The 22361-nt window shown below is 31.4% G+C and overlaps 3 protein-coding genes across 3 annotated transcripts; all 3 read right to left on the bottom strand.

Annotated features, from left to right (window-relative positions):
- Positions 1-891: 891 nt before the first annotated feature.
- On the bottom strand, positions 892-1721 carry LOC106765340 (multicystatin-like). Its single transcript, XM_014649923.2, has 2 exons — positions 1320-1721; positions 892-1236 (listed from the first exon to the last, which is right to left on the bottom strand). Exons 1-2 carry the CDS (start codon positions 1719-1721, stop codon positions 1042-1044), a joined length of 597 nt encoding a protein of 198 aa, XP_014505409.1. The 3' UTR covers positions 892-1041.
- A 6203-nt stretch (positions 1722-7924) lies between these two features.
- On the bottom strand, positions 7925-8461 carry LOC106763255. The gene has a single exon (XM_022781697.1). The coding sequence runs from the start codon at positions 8459-8461 to the stop codon at positions 7925-7927; it is 537 nt and encodes a 178-aa protein (XP_022637418.1).
- Positions 8462-18921: 10460 nt separating this feature from the next.
- LOC106763253 (ankyrin repeat-containing protein ITN1-like) lies at positions 18922-22250 on the bottom strand. The gene is made up of 4 exons (XM_014647460.2): positions 21947-22250; positions 20383-20493; positions 19630-20069; positions 18922-19523 (listed from the first exon to the last, which is right to left on the bottom strand). The coding sequence occupies exons 1-4, from the start codon at positions 22248-22250 to the stop codon at positions 18948-18950; spliced, it is 1431 nt and encodes a 476-aa protein (XP_014502946.1). The 3' UTR covers positions 18922-18947.
- Between the last annotated feature and the right edge of the window lie 111 nt (positions 22251-22361).

Here is a 22361-nt window from a genome sequence, read left to right as displayed (position 1 = left end):
TGAGTAATAAGTTACTTAAGTTTGAAACAGTACTATTTAGACCAAAAAGAGTTCGTCGCAGAACTTAGACGGGAAGAGAATAAACACAAGCAATGGGAAAAACCCCATTAGAAAGGATGATGCAACTAATAAAAAGTTTAAAAAATAATTCTAATGTATTATTTCAAGGAATAGAGTATTATATATATATATATATATATATAAGGATATTATAATCTTTCATCTATTAAAACTGTGTTCACCTGAGTGGATTTGGAGGAGAGTAATTAAGAGGATTTGATGATAATTTTTTGGCTTAATAACACTAATGTCCCTATTTTGGTTGGCAAACTTCAAATTGGTCCCCATTTTTTTTTTCTGTTCAATGTGGTCCTAAAGATTGTAAATTTCGTTCAATCTGGTCCTTTTTGGAGACGCCGTTTAAATAGTTAACGGCAAAAACTCCAGCTGTGCAGAAAAGTGTTAATGTGGCATTTAACTGGCCACGTGGATTCCCTTGAGGCATAGTGAGGTAAAATCTGAAATAAAACTAGGACCATTTCGAACACACTTAACGAAAATAGGGACCATCAGAGGTATTAAGTCTTTCTTTAATGAAACCCAATTTTTAATGAGGTGGATAGCCAAAATAGGGACCATTAGTGCTATTAAGCCTAATTTTTTGTTGTTTATTTGAATAGATTTAGAGGTAAGTAAAAGTGAATTTGGAAGTAAATTTTTTTAATCTGTCACATAAAATAAATACTACACTAATTCTCACAAATTTTACTTCGAAATCTAGTCTCACTATTACCTCCAAATTTTTTCAAATAAACATAAAAAATAAATTACCTTGGAATCCTCTTAACAAAAATAAATTTATTCAAATAAACAACAAATATATATCACAAACATTAGTTATAATTAAATGATAACGTTTATTTATAGTGGAGTTCATGGGAATACATATATGGTGGGTACGTAACATGAGTTACATTTATTTATAGCATACATGCATAGTAAAATAGTCTTGAAAAGTGGTATTCTACGATGGAAAGAAGATTAAAGAGCATCATTGACAAGCTTAAGCTTAAATTCGACCAATAGAGTGGAGTTGATCCATGACCTCTCCCACACCTTCGCTTCATACACATTTTTACTCTCACCATCTTTTGCTTCCAAAGTTAGGTAGTATAAGAACCCTTCAACTATCTGTTCCTGTGCATGAATCACCCTCACAAACTCCAAATTTGCATTCTGCGTCATCAACAAAATCAATCATGGAATAATCGTTACCTAGTGAAATGAAGAAAAGGAAGAACAATATAATAAAAGAGAACCTGGTCTTTGTTGTATTGATCAACGGCAAAGCGACCGAGATTCTGGATGTGTGGGGTGTCGGCAGGAACATCGTTGACTCCACCTTCGATTACTTCTCTGATTGAATCATCGACGAGTTTGAAGTCCAGCACCTCCTTCTTAGACTTCAACCATTCTCTCACCCACACTTTGGTTTCATACACGTTTTTGGTTTCGCCATCTTTGGCCATCAAGGTTATGTAATACAACACCCCACTCACCACCTGCTTCTTTGCACTTATCACTGTCACAAACTCCAAAACTGCGTTCTCATTTTTGTTGTAATAGTCAACGGCGAAGCGAGCCAGATGTTCGATCTCCACGTTGTTGGGAGCTCCAGGCACATTGGTGATGCCACCAGCAATTCCATTTGCTGTTGCCATATTTCTCTTCTCTTCATCACTCTCTCTGTTCTACCTCTCTTTATATACCCAAAAATATACCAAACCTTATCTTCCTTATCTTCTCTTCATTGAATTTTGAGTGGTAGAATGATCTCATGAAAAAAAAAAACAAAAATCATTGTATCTCGTTTTTCTGTCTTGTATGGGATTTTATTTGTGGGTAGCCACAAGAATTTGAATCATAAAGGTTGTATTTTTACACCTATTGCATTTTGTTTGCATCTCTTGGTCCCGCTGTTATTTTCTTCCTAACTCTGACAATTTTTCTAGCTTGTCATGTTTTTGGTATATTTTATAATTCTATATTATTTAAGAGTAAGCCAAAAAAACATTTTAAATGTAGCTTCTTCTCCAACTTGTTAAAATATCTTTTTAAGAACACCGTTGGGAGAGAGATCCTATATATTCTAAATTAAGTTCTTGGATGAATATTTGTGGAGACAACTCGCCCAATGTGTAGAACGTGTTTGGATGTTAACAAATTGATGTTTATGTGTACAAAATATATGAAAGTTAAAGGCGATAATTAGATTTGTGGACACACCTCAGCCAATGTTTAGAACGTGTTTGGATGTTAACGTATATGATTTTTTTATTTCGTTTTTTTTTTCTTTATGTTTTTTGGAAATTTATATAATTAATAAAAACTAACAAAACAAAATGACAAAGATATTTTATTATGCTTCACTGAGGAAGGCAATGCAGATACTGGATTCTTCACTCCCACCCAATCTTCAAATTAAAAACTTATAATATTTTGTATTAATTTTTATGCAACATTTAAAGGACCCTGGGTGGCATCCATTTAAAATCACCATAAGTGAAGGGAAAGATCAAGTCTGCCGTGCTTAAGCTTATAGATATCACTATTTAGTTTTAATCAAATCTGGCATTTTCTGTTGTAAGCACCTTGAAGTCTACTTAATTACAAACAATGGATATTACTTGATTTTCTCATTTTCCACTCATATGGTTGGTTGCTGAGCATACTTTCCTGCCTCCATATTATTATCACAACTGTATGTGTGAATTTTTGGGCCTCATATCACAACAGTGGCTGAGGTATATGATATCAAAATTTGACTTTTAATCACTATTTGATAGAAGAAGTAAATGGTAATATGTAGCTTTATAGGAGAAAATATCAAGATTAGTTTTGCTGTCGGTTGAGTCAGAATTTGGTCTTCTTTAATCTATGCCTAACACGTTTGTTTGTTCAGGCCAAGGTTGATGGATTTCTTCCTGGGGCATTGTTACTTGTTAAGTTTTTCGGGTGACTAATACTTGTTAAGTTTTATGGGATTCTTGTGGTGCATGGTTAGGAGATCTTCATTGTGCTACCAATGTTGCATTTAGGGAAGATTCAGAGGGCTTTTAAGGTATGTTTTGTTTTATGCGTTTTGTGATTGAGAATATTATTGAATGAGTCACAATTGCAAGACTATTTATTGTTTTGTTCTATTCTAATTCTGAAATGCAAATGTTATGTATACAATGATGATGAGAACGTATAAAATATGGATATTAACTATTTGTAAACTAATCCAACCTATAACAGTACCTAAACTGTGAAGAGAAAAAAACTTTACGAACATGTTTGATGAAATTTGTAAGAGAAGCTTAAATGCAGTCTAGGTTTTTGATGAAATGATTGTATGAATGTTCATGGAGTTATGTAATGGGGAGAGATTGGTTTGCATCACTTTCTCCCAATATCTGTTTTGAAGGCTACTGCTTCACCACGACAGCCACCCATTTGTACATATTATAAAGTTGATTTAAACCATTTTATGTGTTTGACCCTTGTCACAAGTTATTGTTTTTTATACTTTGATTTATTGTGGTTCTCATCCACATCAGGATCAGTGTAACTTAGAAGCAAGGAATCAAGTTATACATAATCAGTTCAAGATTGAATTAGAAGCAAAGGTTGTGTCGAGATGCAGAAGTGAATTGGAAACATGTTTCAATAGTGGAATGGATGACTTTAATGTTTTAGAGTGAGACTATAGCAGGGGGAGGCATTCTGTCATGTAACGTCATGCACATTCTATCATGTAGCCTTATACTTTTAGTTTAGATTGTGACTAGGAAGTTTTACTCCCTGGTCACCATCACATTCTCCGAGAATTTTTTTTAATGTTATTCCCTGAGCATATTTTCTTGCTTTCTATTTTTAGTGTTAGTCACCGTGCCTTTGAGTTTTTGTTTTTTTTCTATTTGACTACTTATGAGTTTGTCTAAAGAAAACTCTCTGTTGTGTTTTACAAGTAGTTTTGCTCTCCATGGTTGTTGTACCCTTTGATAATGTTTTACTCTCTGTTAGTCACCATTCTCACATTAAGTAGATTCTCATTTCATAATTATGTGGCCAATATTGGTACATCTAAAGCAATTTCTTCGTTAATGTTTGTGGCCAACATTTCTTTCCTATAAGAAATAGTATAACATTAATTAGAATATCACAATTGTTTACTGATGAGTCACAATACATGCCCCATTGGCATGAAGTGATATGCAATTCTTTGGATCGTTGAAATGATGGAATCAGTAAGTGTTTTGATTATTAGAAATTCTGGCATATGGGAATTAAGTAAATGAATTATATGACCTCATTTAAAGGGATAAATATCACAACAACAGTAGGTGCATTATAAACACATTATAACTGAATGTTACAATGGTAATAAACAACCCTTATTACTGGGAGCGAGACTTAAAGATGCAGAAGTCTTGATATATTCTTGTTGAATCTCGAACACACTTATGAATCCTTGACGTCACATGTTCTCTCTCAGACAAATCGCTTGTCCATTTTCTTTAATTGTCTTTGTTTTTCTTTAAACTCAAGAGATGTGATTAATGGGTATAAAAAATATTTTGAATCAAGTTATTTACGTTATATGTTTTTGTGGTAGGTGGAGGAGCACCGCTTCAGAGAAGAGCAAGGTGAAAAATAAGGAGGAAGCTTAGAGAACCAAGGTTTTGTTTTCAAACAAGAAGCGATGTAGATGTGCTTGATGATGGTTACAAATGGACGAAATATGGCCAGAAAGTTGTCAAGAATAGCCTTCACCCGATGTAACACCACATAAAATGCAGAAGAGAATAATACATTGTTGATGCATATTAATTGAGCCCAGGCTAATCGAAAGGGAAGGGAGAAAATAATCACTTGTAATATTTGGTGGGCTATTATTAGTCTTTTGACAGTAAGATGCACTATAGGGTCCCCTGTTTCGTACTCTATTTCAAAACCATCCATTTTGTCGTGGTATTTCTATGACATGGTAATAACCTTGGCCTACTGCCTCTATAGAAGCCAAAGGACTTTGTGAAACGGCTTCGAAACAAGCACTACAGGAAAAGAATGATAGTTGTCCAAGCTCTAAGTAAGTTCTTTTATCAGTTCAATTATTTATCGTCCTATGCTAATCATTATGAGATTCTTATTTTGACAGGGACTTGAGCATTATGTGGTGGTGTCTAAATCCCACACCGAGTTGGTATGTTTGAGAGTATTTAAGTGTTTGAAATTATGATGTACTTTGTAAACTTTGGGGGTAATTGTCCCCACAAAATTTTAATCTTTTTAATATTATGTAATTGTAAACTGCCCCGTAAATTTGAATTTATCATAAAAAATACTATTAAATGAGTATTGGTTTATTAAACTAATTATTGCATACTTCTGCACATGCAGGTCATCCTTGGTTGAGGAATAACAGTCGACCACTCCCTTTAAATAGATATATTAGTTTATAAACTTGTGAAGGCTTATCTTCTTGCAACATCACTCAAACGTGTAGCAGTGAAGGTATTCTTTAGTTCTTTGCATTGGTATATAAAATACAAGAGGCTTAGGTACATTAAAAACTGGAAGTCCAATATAGTATTTTTAATCTGAAAATTAAGCAATTAAGCTTAGATGAATTATTATGAGATAGTTGGTTATAAGCTCTGATTATGGAGCAAAATGGAAAACTTTGACAGTCAAAATTACTTAGAATGAATGTGTAATGTCAGCTTCATCTATCACAAATGTTACAATCAAAATTACTTAGAATGAATGTGTAATGTCAGCTTCATCTATCACAAATGTTACAAGTAGTTTCATTTTATGTTGAAAATTTGAACTCTTATTATTGTCTAATTGGGTGATTTTGGGTTGCAGGTAGAAGACATGCTTAAAAGAAGTTTTGCCGAATTCACCTCATGTTATCACTGTTGAAGTTGGTGAGGTATTTCACAAGAGCTATAATTTCCTATAGTTTGTTTAATTAGTATTTTGAAATCATAAATATATAAATATTTAAGCTCACGTTGGATATTTCAAATTCTAAAAACTCCTAAATAATTATTTACATCAATTATTTAATACTCATGTCTGGGATTGTCAATGGCATACTTTACTATAGAATCATGCTTTTTATAAAGAAGTTAAACTTATTAACAAATTTAATATAAGAAATAATTTTTAGTTTCATCTCAAATGTTATTTTTGTCTTTTAACTTTTACTTTCATCTCATCCTCTAGCCCAATAATATTTATCAATTACTTGATTAATAAACTAAAAAGTATATAAAAAAATGCATTTAATAGATAGAAAATGAAGTTATAAATTAAAATATAGCCAATCATTTAAAAGTTTTGTTTTGAATAATTCAATGGATTAGATTGGAATAATAGAATATTGTTGTCTCCAATTATAACTTATGCTAACGTTGTAGCAACCTTTCAATTATATAACTGAATGATTAATAGTTTAGTTTCTACCATATATGTATGGTTTTCAACAGTACGAAGGAACTTGATTAAAACATGTTGCTCTATTATAAAAAGTAATAAACTTTTCCTTATTGTTAAGCTTCTAAAGTGTCTATACATGTATAATGGTTTCCCATTCCTTTGGTACTTGACATAATTTATTGAAACTTACTTGAAAGCTTAATGCAACTTTTTAAATTATGTAAATTCTTAACTTTTTTGTTAGACAATTTTGGCACGGCATCTATGTTCTTTACAATTTCCATTCTTGTAATCATGTTTATTGTCTTCTACCTATTACATTTATTGCATGTCATTGCTAGTGTCTATTGATTTGAGTGTTTTACCCTTTCCTTTCAATTTTATTTAGTCAATCTGGTCGTGACTCTGATGTTTTCATTGTTCATAAGGATAGGTACAAGCTTTTAGATATTGTTGAACTCAAGGATAGATAGGTAGAGTTGAAGCAATGCAGTTTAAGTAATGATTGGAAAATACATTTGGAAGCTTGTCCAACCAATCTTGTGGTATGTTGCTGTCAATTTAAGTAATGATTGGAAAACTCATTTGGAAGCTTGTAGAACCAATGTTGTGATCTGATGCTGGAAAATACATCTATGTAACTTATTGTTTAATGTTTCAATTAATTATAGCAGTAAACATAAAAATAACTTATTAATCCTTTCAACTTATTTCGTTGCTGCAGGTTTCATTTAATTTGCTTGAGAAGTACTTGGAAGCACACTTAAACGCCTCTATGTGGGAAAATGAGCTCCTAGATGTAGGCTACCAACCTTTATGCATCCAGATTCCCTACACAGCAAGGGCTCTTAATTTTGAACTAAGAACTCCAGCCTCACGTTTTGGTTTCCTTAGTTGGTATAAGGCTTACTCCTTGCATATTATTTTCTATTTTAGTCGTGTACTTTTTGTGTCCGATGGCTTACTCCAAGTAACATTTATTTTTATACTACTTTATACACTTGATAAGGATATTAATTTGTTCTCCACGAGAGTGAGGTAGTGTTGTATGACATTAAATAATTCACTTTCTTTGACACTTTTGTTAACATGAAGATATTTGGTATTATTATTTATAATTTGATAGTTTATTTGACTTTTATCAATATATGAAACTATTAGTTATTGGATGTAGATGTGAGATCATCTAATTTTTTTTTTATAAAACCATAAGTTATATACGGATTTTTCCGTATATAAATTACATACGGATTTATATACGGATTTTTCCGTATGTAATTTATATACGGATTTTCCATATACAAATCAAGCATAAAATTAATCCATATTAAACATTAAACATAAGGTGGAGAATACAACCATGGAGTAATTAAGACAGAAAAATATAGGATAACACACTTAATGACGCTAGCGTAGGTGCTTGAGTATTAAGTTACTCAAGTTTGGGACGATAGTATTTAGACCAATAGGAGTCTTCGCAGAACTTAGATTGGAAGAGAATAAACACAAGCAATGGGAAAAACCCCATTGGAGTCACTACATAAGAAACCCATTTTGTTGTGTGATCAAATATCAGAAAGGATGCTGCAACGAAAGCTACAACCATAGCAGCAACGGAGATTATTAGTAACCCACAGCCAACAGTCAAGCTGGGATGTAGTGATGTAACAAATTCAGCGTCTGCGAATCTTGAAGAAGTGAAATTTGACAAGAAAGAGAGTATGGACGCAGAAGAAGTGAACAATGCGATTGCATTTGTGACGATGAAAACTATGAACCAGGCATTGTTAACAGATTTCTTGTCACCTGGAACAGTGAGAGCAGCGGCAAATGCTACAATAGCAACAAGCATTGCCACAACCATCCCAGAATCCGCTATTCCTTTAGCAGATTCTTTGATATCTTTGGATAACTGATTGTTTTCATCATAAAATACTTCAATTGGTGTCTTTCCCTTCTTATTTCTCATACTCCTTAATTCATCAGGAACTCTTTTCTTCAAACCCTATTTAACAACCACAAGTTCGTGTCAAGATTTCTGGAACTCTTACATGTTAAATATAGATGACACACAAAGAAATAGATGCACTAAAACTTACTTATGGTGATTTTTTTACTGAACCATAGCATAGATGCACACAATAAAAACAAAAGATAATATATTCCCTCTTTAATCTAAATAATACTATTTAATCTATCATTATCTATATAAACAAAAGAATAATATTGCATCCCAGTCTAATAATAGATAATCAAAATTATAAATTTATTTTATTTTTATCAAAATCAAACTAAAATTATTGGATCCAAACTAATAATTAAGAATTAAAAACACCACAGCATATGCGGCAAAGATAAAATAAGATTTAAAATCTATATTTAATTTAAGTTTTTTCAACAAAACTCTTTTGTAACTTAAAATTTTCATCTTTTGTTCCTATATTTCAGTTTTTGATGTCCATCATCCCACCTCAGACTGGATTCTTCCAATCACATTCAAATTCTAAATTTTCTTCATTGTTGACTTTTCTGTTGCTTTAACTGACTTTTTAATTACTTTTGTCGACTTCATTTTCATTAGTTGTCCTTGCTCTTCACCAGGTTCTCTGTCGAGCTCTTTGCACATTATGTTGAGCTCTTTATCTGCATTGAGCTTTGCACTTCCGAGCTCTCTATTAGAACTTTTGAGCTCTCCATCCACAATGTTGGGCTCCCTACGCTACTTGGTAAGCTTCTCGAGTTCTCCTTGTGCCCGACTTCCAGTCTCCTGCTAAGATTCAGTTTGACAACAATCAGCTCGACACAACCTGAAAATAGCTCGACATCTGATCTCCATCTCGGCAGGTCAGCCTTTAAGCTCTTTGACATCAACTGAACTATTTCTTCGTCATCTTCCTATGTAAGAAGATTCTTCTTACCACAATTGTAGCACTTTGTCAATTGTAGCATAGTAGTCGTGCTAGTCACACCTAAAACCTCAATTATTGATTGACCTCCTTAACTGTTCCGTTGTCTTGGCCACATCGATTTTATTGACCGATTTGCTCTTTGATGTCATCCTTAAAATCACCTTTGTCACAGCCTCCAAGACCTTGGCCCTGAATGTTCTGAGCATCTTCCTTCACGTTATGTTGTGCTTGAAGTGCTTAATCAAGTGCCTGAAAGTTCTTCTTTCTCTGTTGTTTGTGCGTCTTAAGTGACTCGGCAAGCTCTTCAACTAAAAGTGTTGATAGGCCTTTGGACTCCTTAATGGTGCAAACTTTGCTTTCGTAATAATTTGTTAATGATCTCAAAAATTTCTCCACAACCTGGCAGGCTGGCAACGGTTCTCCATTCCTGCCGAGTTGATTTGCCACTTTCTCCACCCAAATTATGTGCCCGGTCACTCATTCTGTGTCTTCCATCTTTAGATTCTCAAACTCCACTCTAAGAGTTTGAAGCCAGACCTACCTAACACGGTTGTCCCTTCTGTACGTTATCTCAAGGATCTCCTGAGCTTCTTTTGAATGCAGCTTTTGCTATCTTTTTAAAGTCTGATTCGTCCACTGCTCTGTACAATAGGTACAAAGCTGATTTGTCTTTCACTCAGGTCTTTTTCAATACAACAATCTAGACCATTGTCTGTTCTTCGTCCTTCATGGGTTCTTAGTACTCGCTCTCCATTACATCCCATACGTTTTGGAATTCAAGAAGGACCCTTATTTGCAAGCTCCAATTATCATAATTGGTTTTTCTCGACAATTGTGGCAAGAAAATACCGTTTACAAGATTAGTTATCCCAATCTTATATTTTTCTCAAGCATGCTCACTCTATTTTTTTTTCTCTCACTCGACACTCAGTATGAAAACTCTGAAACTACTTTGTTAAATATGGATAAACACACACAAAATAGATGTGATAAAACTCATTATGGTGATTTTTTCATTGAACCATACATTCTTTAAATAAGTGCATTTTTAACTAAGAAAAAAAGAATAAAAATAAAAATAAAAAATAACATCTAAATAGCTTAATCTAAATAATACTATTTAATCTATCTTTATCTATATCAACAATAAAATAATACACTACCCTAATCTAATAATGAAAAATCAAAATTACCAATCTATCTTATCTTTATCAAAATCACCGAGACATAAAACCTATCCCTAATTTAAGGTTATTCAACGTCACAATACTAATTAATAAAAAGAACGATTGAATAAGGAATAAGGAAATGAATAAATTGACCTTGAACCAAGAGAGCTCTTTGTCCATTTGAATTTTTGCACTTAAACCTGAGAATGATTTGAATTCAGGGGGCAAAAGCGCAGCCAGGTGTAGAACGTTGTTACCTTCATTGTCCACTGCTCTTAGTAAACGCTGTTTTTTATCATTTGGAAGATCAAACAAGGGCAGTAGGTTCCGTCCATAAGAGTCCGCCGTGATTATTGCAAAACTCCTCATAAAATAATATATTTGGTTGATAACATTTATATTGTTCACCGTCCGGTCTCTCTTAGAGTGACCCGTCCGGTTATTTTTCCTTTTTATCTTTTCCGTTCGGTTTCCTTTTGTTTACCCGTCCGGATAGCTCGGTTCCTTTTTTCTTCGTTCTTTTGTTTCTTCCTTTGTATTGCCTTTCCTATATATATCTTTCCTTAGTTGTATTTTTGTAATCGATCAATGAATACAACAGTTTCTCTTTTTCTCTTCACTTTCTCTCTTTTGCCACGCTATAATTCTATGATTGGTAGTCATCGTTTGCTGTTTCTAATACATCAGACAACACTGTGGATGGTTTAGTAGTCAACGCCAAAATGTCTCCGATTTTCAGTTTTTTAACTTCAGTCCATATCCTCTGCACCAATTTCATACCCTCTCCGTAGACGTATGTTTCATCATCATGGTCAAATCTAGATCTCTCTAGATTGGTCCGAGAAATGATTAACATGAAAACAAATAAAAAAAAAAGTGAAATTAAAAGTTGATTTTATATTAATCACCTTTTCTTTGTTTTATTTCTATTTAGAAAGTTCTATACTCCTTACTTAAAATTGCAAGTGTAAATATTTGTTTGTCAGTTGCTATAAGTTTGTATCATGAGACTGATAACTTAATAAATATAAAATATATTACCATTATAACACTCAATATTGACCATTAAGAAGTAATTCTTATTTTAAAATATTTACATGCTTAAATTTCTAAATTAAGAACCAAGATAATGAAGCTTACCTACTAGATCTGCATAAGAAATTCGCGCCAGCAAATGCAATGATGTTAGCTGTTTTTCATCTCTTGCAAAGGTCAATTCACGTGGATGTTTTTCAAATAATTTAATGGCCAGAACTGTCAAACACACAAATTAAATAGCCATGATGGACTGCAAATGCAGAAGGCAAGGTAAATAGCGATGATGAACATGTACAAGGTTGTTTGAAACAGTTATTAGAAAATGAGGGTTGCCAGAAAATGAAAAGATGAGTTAGTATACATTAAGGGGTATTCTCTAGTGTAATTATATATATTAAGCATTTGAAGGGTTATTAACATCAAGGTTAGTTTGTTAAATGACAAGAAATATGTATGATGATTAAATCACTCGTACACATGTCAAATGAAATATTACATTTTCTATTTTACAATGTTCTAATTTTGTAATAAAATGATATCAGAGTTTAAGTTATACAAAATACTAACAATTAACATTTGTAATAAAAAAAAAGTTTAAATTATAAAACCTGAGAAATATTCACTTACTTAAGATATATATTCAGTTGTGTGAAGCATATATCCTTTACAAGTAGTTTTCCCAAAGAAACTAAATAATAAGAAAGAAGCCTTTCTATCTTGTGCAAATTGATGTGTGTGGTCAATTGATCGTTTTTGATTTGGCCAAGCACCGAGTATGGAGTGAAGCACGAGTTCATTGGTTATGTCAGTTTAAAAAGTTAAAATATAATTCAATCAATGGGAATATAGAGATGTAAACACTGCCCAAGAGATATGCAATTGGGAGGGGAAAAAAGGCACTTAAAGATTTTTCCCTATTTTAAATAAAGTGATCAATAAGTTGTTATCTTAGTTAGACAAAGTGATCAACAAGTTGTAGATACTAAATGAATTTTCTACTCCAACTCATTTACCGACTTCTTCAATCCATGAAGTCTCATCTTTCAAAAAGGGAGTTCAAGTGAAAAGCTAAGAAAAATTATAAACATTAGAAAAGTTATAAATGATATGTGTGTTGCTCTAACATTATTTGATGAAGACAAAAGGGTGGAAACAAGTTATATATGGAAGATATCAAAATCATTGTAAAAACAATTATATTGGAGTTAATTAATAATGAAGTAATTAGATTAAAGTGAAAGTTTAAGAATGTCATGAAAAAATGTGAAGCTATTCTATGTTCACACACAAGTTGCAAACTGTTTTCACCGGTCCTTGAAATTTGAAAAATTTATAAGATTGAGAGTAAATGCAAAAATTGTTGAGAATTTTCTGATTAGAAAAAAAAAATATAAATAATATAAAAAAAAACTTAATTAAGTTTTAAGTCTCATAAATTAAGACATTTTTAATCAAGTTCTTATATTATTTTTTTTGTTTTATGGAACAATAAAAGTTTTTATGATTTTTAATTAAATTCCTATTATTAGTTCTTTTATCAACCAGAGTGACCTAATTTTTTTTTTCATTTTTCTTATGCCTATTTATATGTTAAGAATTGTGAAATTTTGTGATTAATATAAAATGATATTCTGTTAGTTTAAAATGATAAATAATTTTTATTAATTTCATTAAAAACATGTTAAACAAGGAAGTCGTTAATGACTTCTATCATTTATAACGATCAAGAAATTGTTTTTCTGACCAGCACTTACTTAAGTGAAGATAGCGGTCTCTTATTCTCCAACACGTTTTTACTTAAAGCAACAAAATGTCATAAGTGTAGTATCATTATATATTAACCACAAAATCAATTCAAGGACTCATTTTATCTAGTTAAACAATATAAAAAATGTTAAGTACTTGTTATAACCAAAAGATGTTTAAAAAGGGTGTTTAATTAATGAGTTATAGATGCACTTACCAAACATGTATTTGCTAATGGTCATAAAAAAGAGTTTTTCAATATCCTTGTAATCCATTTTGTCAAGCAGATGGTCAGAGCATAGAAGTTTAACTATTATGTGATGGGAAGATAAAGCAGCCAAGTGAACTGGAAGCATCTGATCTTCGTTATGTATTAGCACATCTTCTGGCCTCATAAGCTTAACCAACACTTCAACAAAAGCAGTGCTCCCCGCATTTGCTGCTACATGAAGAACTCTGTCGCCTGAACTAGTCAATGGAATGCGTACACAATTTGGATCTTTTTCAACAATGGCTAGCAATTTATAGCACTGATCATCCGAGCTTGCAAGAGCGTACAGATCTGTAATCCTTTCAAACTTAACTTTAGTCACTGTATATACATATACACATAACTTGCCATCTTGTTTAAAACTGAAATCTTTCTGGCAATATTATTGTATTAAGAGTTTGGTCATGCACCCTTGTGAATGCCATAGTTTCAAGTATGCATAACTTACCATCTACAGAGATCGTAAATTCATCCACTGAATCTGGTGATGCGGCATGTGAAGCAGCAACAGGAGGAGGAGTTTGGTCATGGCTTTCATCATCTCCTGGTATCTTAATCTTAATGTTGGGTACATCCGGATTCATGTTGTTGCTTCCTTCTTTCCAAGCCCTCTAACCTTCACCCTAATAATAATGTAAAACCTTCTTTTCTAATTATGTTTGAAAGTTTAAGTGTCATAATTTAATGAAATTCTGTATCACATTTATATTTTAATACATTTGAGGTCTTTACTTTATTTAAAACTTGATCATAAAAATAATATACTAAATTGTTTTTAATAAAATCATTTTTTCTAATTTAAAATGTTGTTGTTTAATCTTTTTCATGAAAAGAATATTGTTAACATATAGATAGCATTTTTAGTATTAAATGTTTAGAATATCAGTATCTGTTTTTTCAGTATTAGTAAGTGAACCAGGAGGCATAATACAGACTAAAAGTATATAGAGAAGAAAGAAGATAGAGTGAAAGTGAGAATTGAGTTTACCTGGGAGATTCGAGTGGGAAGTTCGTGTAGGCGATGACAGAGGCTATTTTATAAGACACAGTTGAAGCTAAGAACATATATAGAATAAAGAAGATAATGAGAAGCTTACATGAGTGGCGTGTATGGTAAGGTGACAGATGCTTCTGATATGATGGAGAATCTTGAATAAAAGCATACTCTTTTCGAAATATATCAAAATTGAAAAATTAAAAATTAAATGTTTTGGAAACAACACTAAGTGGTAATAATATAAGTTAAAGTTGAAAATATGTAACTTTGAATGTTTAATTACTATTTTTAATTTTCTGATATCGGAAAGAAAAGTGTAGAAGAATCAGATTCCAAAGTACGTTACTTGATGAACTCGATTTTGTAAGTAAGGGTTGGATGGGAGAATAAAGAGAAATTGAAGCTTCATACTTTTTTCAACATCGTGGACACAACTTTCCCAACGTCTATCACCATCTCTTTGTTATGTTGGTGTCAATTTATGAAGTTGGATTATCCACTGAAATAGAATTAATTTAAAATTGGTTTAACCTATTGTGATTTAAAGTTACAAAATAAAATTGAATATCATTATATCTTAATAAGTTTTATATTCATTTAAATTATCTTGTTACTGGAGGCTCTCTTTTTACATAGAAGTTTCTTTTGTCATAGATGAATGTTTTTGTAATGTTAAATTCATCTTAAGGATCATATACAAGAGATATAATATATCATCTCCTATCCAAAATATCTTATTAGTTTTTTTTTTTCATATATATTGTTCAAATTTTTCACTTTTACTTAATTTATTACTTGGATTCATACCCAAAAATTTTAATTTATACTTCATTAGTAAATTTTCATCTCGTTTCAAGTAAGAGTACTATTCAATTTTAATTTTTATTTGTGCCGTCGTTTATTTTAACAAGACATGCTTGTTTGGAATGGATCAATCTGAGTTCAAAATCTTTGTAGTAATTGCTGAAATAGGATTTCTTAACATGCACACCCCTTTGAAGAACAACAACCATATTTATTGAATGCATACGGACAATCTAGTGACCAAGCTAAGAACATGCAATTTTCTGTAACCTGAAAAAACATGAAAGACAGATTCAAGAAATTCAACATACAACAAAACTTGAGAACGTTCAAGAAATTAATCCATTTTTGTGGTGTAAAATCCATCAAAATATTGGTTTATAACAGTTCAGTAAAATATTGGTTATAACATTTCACTAAAGAAAACTATAACTCCAGTTTACACTACTTTCAAAATATTTTCTCAATCCATAGTCATTACAAATCATACACCATCAAGTACAATATTTATTTTCACAAGAGAAAATTATGATTTTTGAAGTTTCAAATTAAAGATATATTTTCGATCTCAAGATTTATGACACATTATAGAAAAAAGATTCATTATTCTAGAAGATCTCTTCCTTCTTACTATAACTTAGAAGAGAGTGTTAAGGGAAAATGATTGAAAAGCTTTATATCTTTTTCAACAAGCAATTAATGACACAATTTTTCCAAGAATAATAGGTGTCACAAGTTCAAAGTAAGCTTTAAACACAACATAAGGAGTTTCAAGGAAGTGATGAGGTATTTAATATTAAACTTCATTCTCTAATGTAAGAATTTGAATTAATAAGATTGGAATAATATAAGACCATTAAAGACTACCATTCTACAACAAAAGAAATAAATAGTCATATGAAAGGGTAGGAGGAAAACGTTTTGCAAATAATATCTTTGAGAAAATTTTAATTTGTATTCTCCAAAAATATGATCCAATGGTAATCATGATTATATAAACAAAAGATTTGACTACATTGTGAGTAATACAACTAACTTTCTTGAAACTTTTGAATAAAAATTGAAAAGACATGAAGAAGACTCGATTGAAAATGATTTTGAATCAAAATTAAAATTATAGTCTTAGAATAAAGGATATGAAAGAAAGAAAAGTAGATGAGAGATTTATAGAAAAAAAATTGTAGAAGTTTTTCTATGATTTCTAAAGGAAAATATCCCTCTTGTGGAATTTGTAAAAGGATAAATTACTTGAAAAAAATTATTGGCCACATGGAAACAATGTCATTACTACAAGAAATTTGACCACATACAAAAGCATTATCATAATAAAAATAAATATCAAACAAACTTTACAGAAAAACATAATATTCCGAAGCAATGCTTATTTTATGCTAATAAAGAATCTTCTAGCAGAGAAAGAGAAAGAAGTTGATACTTGTATAATGGATGCAATAATCACATAGTAAAATATGAAAGCAGATATCAATAAATCTGCCGATGTCAAAATTTGGTTAATCGACATCACAATGGAGTCTAACACAAAGGAATTTTATGATAAAGACAAAGAAAAGTATGAAATTCATGAAAGACCTTTTACTAGTTTCTAGTTTTAAGATAATCTTTTAAATATCAAAATTTATGATAGTTATAAATTGATCAAGTGAAAATGGAAAATATAACGGATAATTAAATTTTTATTTTTCTAATATCAAAAGGACTTATGTTATTTTTTTCTGATTTATTGGAACCAAAAGTAACGAAGGAAGATCAAGAGAATACTCTTCAAAAAGTAAAACCGAAGGACTGCTAAATTCCAAAAGTAAAACCCAAGCATAGCTAGATTCCGACAGTAAACAAGAAAAGGTGGGTTCTATGTTCGACAGACATCAAAATAAATCATCCACTTAAGTGTCTAACATTCTCTCCAGATTCATTGATCTATTTCCATCCAGAAGTTGTCGGAAGCAAACATCAACAAAAGTAAAGCAAATGTCAATTACATGCATAAGAAAAAACTAGGCAACAAAACAACTTTCTTGAACTAAAAACTGATTAAAGCATTGAAAATCATTCATCCAAGCTAATTGCCAAACTTTTACATTATGATGATGGCCAAGTAAATCCATACAAGCGTTTTCTATTAAATAGACTGTCGTTATTTGTCTCCAAATCAGGATTAAAGTTTGGAGATTTGCATAGTCTAAAAAGCGTGTTATATAATTATTAAGTGTGGCAATATACACTATGTAATTTGTTTAAGGTTGTAGTATTGAATTCTGAGATAATTGTACGTGTATTTATATCTCTTCAACTATATGTATATCTAGAATGTCTATCTCATCAACTATGTGTATGTAGGACCAACATAAGTGTATTTTGAAATATACGGGTCTAAATTGAACTAGTGTAACATTCTCTGTCGTAGGTTAGAGAGCTTCCTTCTAATTTTTTTCTCACTGAACGAAGTATGTTTTTATTAAAAATTAAGGTAAAAAGCAAAGTCTTCCGTTAGATACAAGAGAAGTGAAATTAAATAATATATAAATAAAATTTAAGATTTTTTTTCACTATTCATTTGTCATCAAATCTCTTACGTTATAATTTATTGTGTTTTGCAGATCAAGTGCAGAAGAGAACCAAGAATAAGTTTCTGTACTGATGGACTGATATATTTCAGTTTCTGTTTTATCAGTTTTTTTTGTTTTATGTTTTGTTCCTATTTATAGGAAATTCTTTGGTACGTTTCAGTGACTGATTCTACATCAAAGTATATGTTTCACACATTCAGTTCTCTCTGCCTTTCTTTTCTCCCATTCCTTAGATGTTTTCTTGCATCAAGGTCTCACCATGAGAGTCTTTTAATCTTTTTCTACTATGAAACCAAACCAGCAATTACCATATTCAATACTTAGGGAGTGCTAATAAACAAACTAGTAAGACATAAACAAACTAGTAAGACATAGAGTTAGTTTTGTATGAAGGTGTCTTGTAGGAATTTGAGGGAAGAGTTGGAATCCTGTGTGTAAAAGTGGCTTGGTATAATCTCTGACCCTATAGTATACATTGTTGGATGTGATAAGGCTTTTCAAAATAACCATTTCTTATATAGAATTAGGTATTCCATATTTAAATAATTAAAATACTTTTTGCATGGTAATTTGAGTTCCTTAAGATGTTCACAAGCCACATTCTTTGATCTGGTTTGCTTTGTCTGATTCGATGTCTCCTTATAATGTTTGAATCACAATAGTCTTTAATGATTAGAACGAATATAAATTTCGTCTCCTCCAAACTTTGTTGCTTCAAGATAGGCTTAGTTAATATGTATTGTCATTTTTCCTTCAATAAAAGGATAACAATTTTATTCTTATTCTGAATTGAGAAACGATATTTCGACATACACAAACTATTATTTTACAAACAAATTATACAATGAGGTGGAGAATACAACCATGGAGTAATTAAGATACAGAAAAATATAGGATAACACGCTTAATTGTGCTAACGTAGGTGAGTAAATATTAAGTTTCGTGCCCAAGTTTGGGATCAGGACGATAGTATTTAGACCAATAGGAGTCCAAGAACTTAGATTGGCAGAAAATAAACACAAGAAATGGGATAAACGCCATTGGAATCACTACATAAGGAACCCATTTTGTTTTGTGATCAAATATCAGAAAGGATGCTGCAATGAAAGCACAAGCCATAGCCTCAACGGAGAACATTAGTAACTGAAGGCCATAATGCAAGCTGGGATGTAGTGATATAACAAATTTAGTGTTTGCGAATCTTGAAGAAATGAAATTTGTCAAGAAAGAGAGTATGGACGCAGAAGAAGTGAACAATGCGATTGCATTTGCGAAGATGAAAACTATGAACGAGGCATTGTTCTTTTCACCTGGAACAGTGAGAGCAGCTGCAAATGCTACAGTAGCAACAAGCGTTGCCACAATCATCCCAGAATTCGTTATTCCTACCGCAGATTCTTTGATACCTTTGGATAACTGGTTGTGTTCATCATAAAATACATCAATTGGTGTCTTATCCTTCTTGTTTCTCATACTCCTTAATTCATCAGGAACTATTCTCTCTGCATCCTATTTATCAACCACAAGCACGTGTCATGATTTCTGGAACTGATGTCTTACAATATTGATTAATAACGAACGATTGAATAAGGAATAAGAAAATGAAAAAATTTACCTTGAACCAAGACAGTTCTTTTTCCATTTGAAATTTTGCACTTAAACCTGAGAATGATTTGAATTCAGGGGCCAAAAGCGCAGCCAGGTGTAGAACGTTGTTACCTTCATTGTCCACTTCTCTTAGTAAATATTGTTTTCTCTCATTTTGGAATTGTTCAAAGAATTCCAAACGTCGATATAGAAAAAACAAGTGCATTAGGTTTCGTCCCTTAAAGTCCTTAAAGGTGATGAGTAATGAAGAACCACCCATAAAACACCGTATTACTGAGTCACCGTTTCTTGATTCTAGTGCATCAAACAACACTGCGGAGGGTTGAGTAGTCAACGCCAACATGTCTTTGATTTGCAGTTTTTTAACTTCATCCACTATCCTATACAGCAATTCCATACCCGTTTCTATTGATCCTCCTGTTTGAATGTCGCCCTGTATTTCTCTCCCTAGATTGGTTCGAGAAATTATTAAAATTAAAACAAATAAAAAGAAAAAGTCAAATTAAAAGGTGATCCTATATTAAGCACTTATTCTTTGCTTTATTTCTATTTACAAAGTTCTATACTCCTAACTTAAAATTGCAAGTGTAAATATTTTCTTGTCAGTTGCTATAAGTTTGTATCATGAGACTGATAACTTTATAAATATCAAATATATTACCATTATAACACTCAATATTGACCATTAAGAAGTAATTCTTATTTAAAAATATATAGATGCATAAATTTCTAAATTAAGAACCAAGACAATGAAGCTTACCTAGAACTTCATAAGACTTTCGGGCCAGCATATGCAATGATGTTAGCTGATGTTCATCTCTTGCAAAGGTCAAATCAAGTGGACGTTTTTCAAATAGTGTAATGGCCACATCTGTCAAATGCACAAATTAAATAGCCACGATGAAGTGCATATATGCAGAAGGCAAGGTAAATAGCGATTATGAACATGTACAGGTTGTTTGAAATAGTAATTACATAACTAGGGTTGCTAGAAAAGGGAAAGATGAGTTAGTAAGGGTATTTTCTAGTGGAATTATATATATTAAGCATTTGATGGGTTATTAAGTGTTGTAAATTTAGCTTGTATATTGCAAAAAGGCAATGGACTTGGACTGACTTCACTTGTTTCCCTACTCTATAAATAGAGTCTTTCTGTTCATTTCAAAACACAGCACTTCTCTCATTCTTTTTTCTCAATTTCTTCATTCTCTCCCATCATTCATATAAAATCTTGGATTTATTCTTTTAATCTTTTTAATGTTCTTTACTAATTCATACGTCCTTCAAAATTTATAAGAAGTTTATCTTTTATTAAAAATCTTACGTAATATATCGTGGATAAATTCTTAATAACAATAATTTACATGGTTTTTGAGAAATTTTTGTTCATATTTTGTGTCAGTTTTTCTAGAACATTAACATCATGGTTAGTTTGTTAAAGGACAACAAATATGTATGATAATTAAGTTACTCATACATGTGAAATGAAATAGTACATTCTCTACTTTACATTGTTCTAATTTTGTAATAAAGTGGTATTATACTTTAAGTTCTAATAACATCTAACATTTGTGATAAAAAAAAAAGTTTAAATTATGAGAATTGAGAGATATTAAGTTAGTTAAGATATTGTGTGAAGCATATATCCTTTACATGTATACAAGAAGCACGAGTTCATTGGTTATGTCAGTTTAAAAAGTTAAAACATAATTCAATCAATGGGAAAATTATTGTAAATATATAGAGATGTGTACTCTGGCCAAGGGATATGCAATTGGAGGGGAAAATTACTTAAAGATTTTTCCCTATTTTAAATAGAGTGATCAAAAAGTTGTTATCTTAGAGAAAGTGATCAACAAGTTATAGATACTAAATGAATTTTCTACTCCAACTCATTTACCGACTTCATCAATCCATGAAGTCTCATATTTCAAAAAGGGAGTTCAAGTGAAAAGCTTAGAAAAATAATAAACATTAGAAAAGCTATAAATGATGTGTGTTGATAATGAAACTTTATTTGATGAAGACAAAAGGGTGGAGAAAAGCATTTTGATGCATTAATTAGGAGTATAAATTTTCTAATAAAGTAAAGAAAAAGTGCTACCAAATTGAAAATTATATTTTGAATCTGATCTGGGTTTGTATCAAAATAATTTGAACAGATCATTAAATTTGTAATTGAGTTATAGTGAATTTAACAGAAGATATTTGATCATATCAGTTGAATTGGTGGAATTAGCTAATTAGTAAAACATGAAAAGTACTACAACTATCTTTAAAAAGGGATAAACAAAGGGTGTTTAATGAGTTATAGATGCACTTACCAAACATGTTGTTGGTAATGGTAATAAAAAAGAGTTTTTCAATATCCTTGTAAGCCATTTTGTCAAGCAGATGGTCAGAACATAGAAGTTGCACTATTCTGTGATGGAAAGATAAAGCAGCCAAGTGAACTGGAAGCATCTGATCTTCGTTATGTATTAGCACATCTCCTGGGCTCATAAGCTTAACCAACTCTTGAACAAAAGCAGTGCTCCCCGCACCTGCTGCTACATGAAGAGCTCTGTCGCCTAATCTATTCAATTGAATGCGTACACTATTTGGATCTTTTTCGACAATGGGTAGCATTTTATCCCACTTATTCAGGAGTGCATGCCAGTACAGATCTGCAATCTTTTCAAACTTAATTTTACTCAATATATATATATATATATATATATATATATATATATATATATA

The sequence above is a fragment of the Vigna radiata genome, chromosome 6 (assembly GCF_000741045.1).
Source record: "Vigna radiata var. radiata cultivar VC1973A chromosome 6, Vradiata_ver6, whole genome shotgun sequence".
NCBI lineage: Eukaryota > Viridiplantae > Streptophyta > Magnoliopsida > Fabales > Fabaceae > Vigna > Vigna radiata.
Note: the sequence above shows the minus strand (reverse complement) of the source record. Positions and strands in the feature narration are given on the sequence as shown.

What these genes read in the sequence shown, in the direction of transcription:
- LOC106763253 (XM_014647460.2), bottom strand. Translation starts at nt 22,250, where the DNA reads ATGCTACCCATTGTCGAAAAAGATCCAAATAGTGTACGCATTCAATTG. An exon ending in CATTACCAACAACATGTTTG is followed by an intron (nt 20,494 to 21,946) that starts GTAAGTGCATCT and finishes TGCATTTGACAG; the next exon opens with ATGTGGCCATTACACTATTT. An exon ending in AAGAACTGTCTTGGTTCAAG is followed by an intron (nt 19,524 to 19,629) that starts GTAAATTTTTTC and finishes GTTGATAAATAG; the next exon opens with GATGCAGAGAGAATAGTTCC.
- LOC106765340 (XM_014649923.2), bottom strand. Translation starts at nt 1,721, where the DNA reads ATGGCAACAGCAAATGGAATTGCTGGTGGCATCACCAATGTGCCTGGA. An exon ending in ATCAATACAACAAAGACCAG is followed by an intron (nt 1,237 to 1,319) that starts GTTCTCTTTTAT and finishes TTGATGACGCAG; the next exon opens with AATGCAAATTTGGAGTTTGT.
- LOC106763255 (XM_022781697.1), bottom strand. Translation starts at nt 8,461, where the DNA reads ATGAGAAATAAGAAGGGAAAGACACCAATTGAAGTATTTTATGATGAA.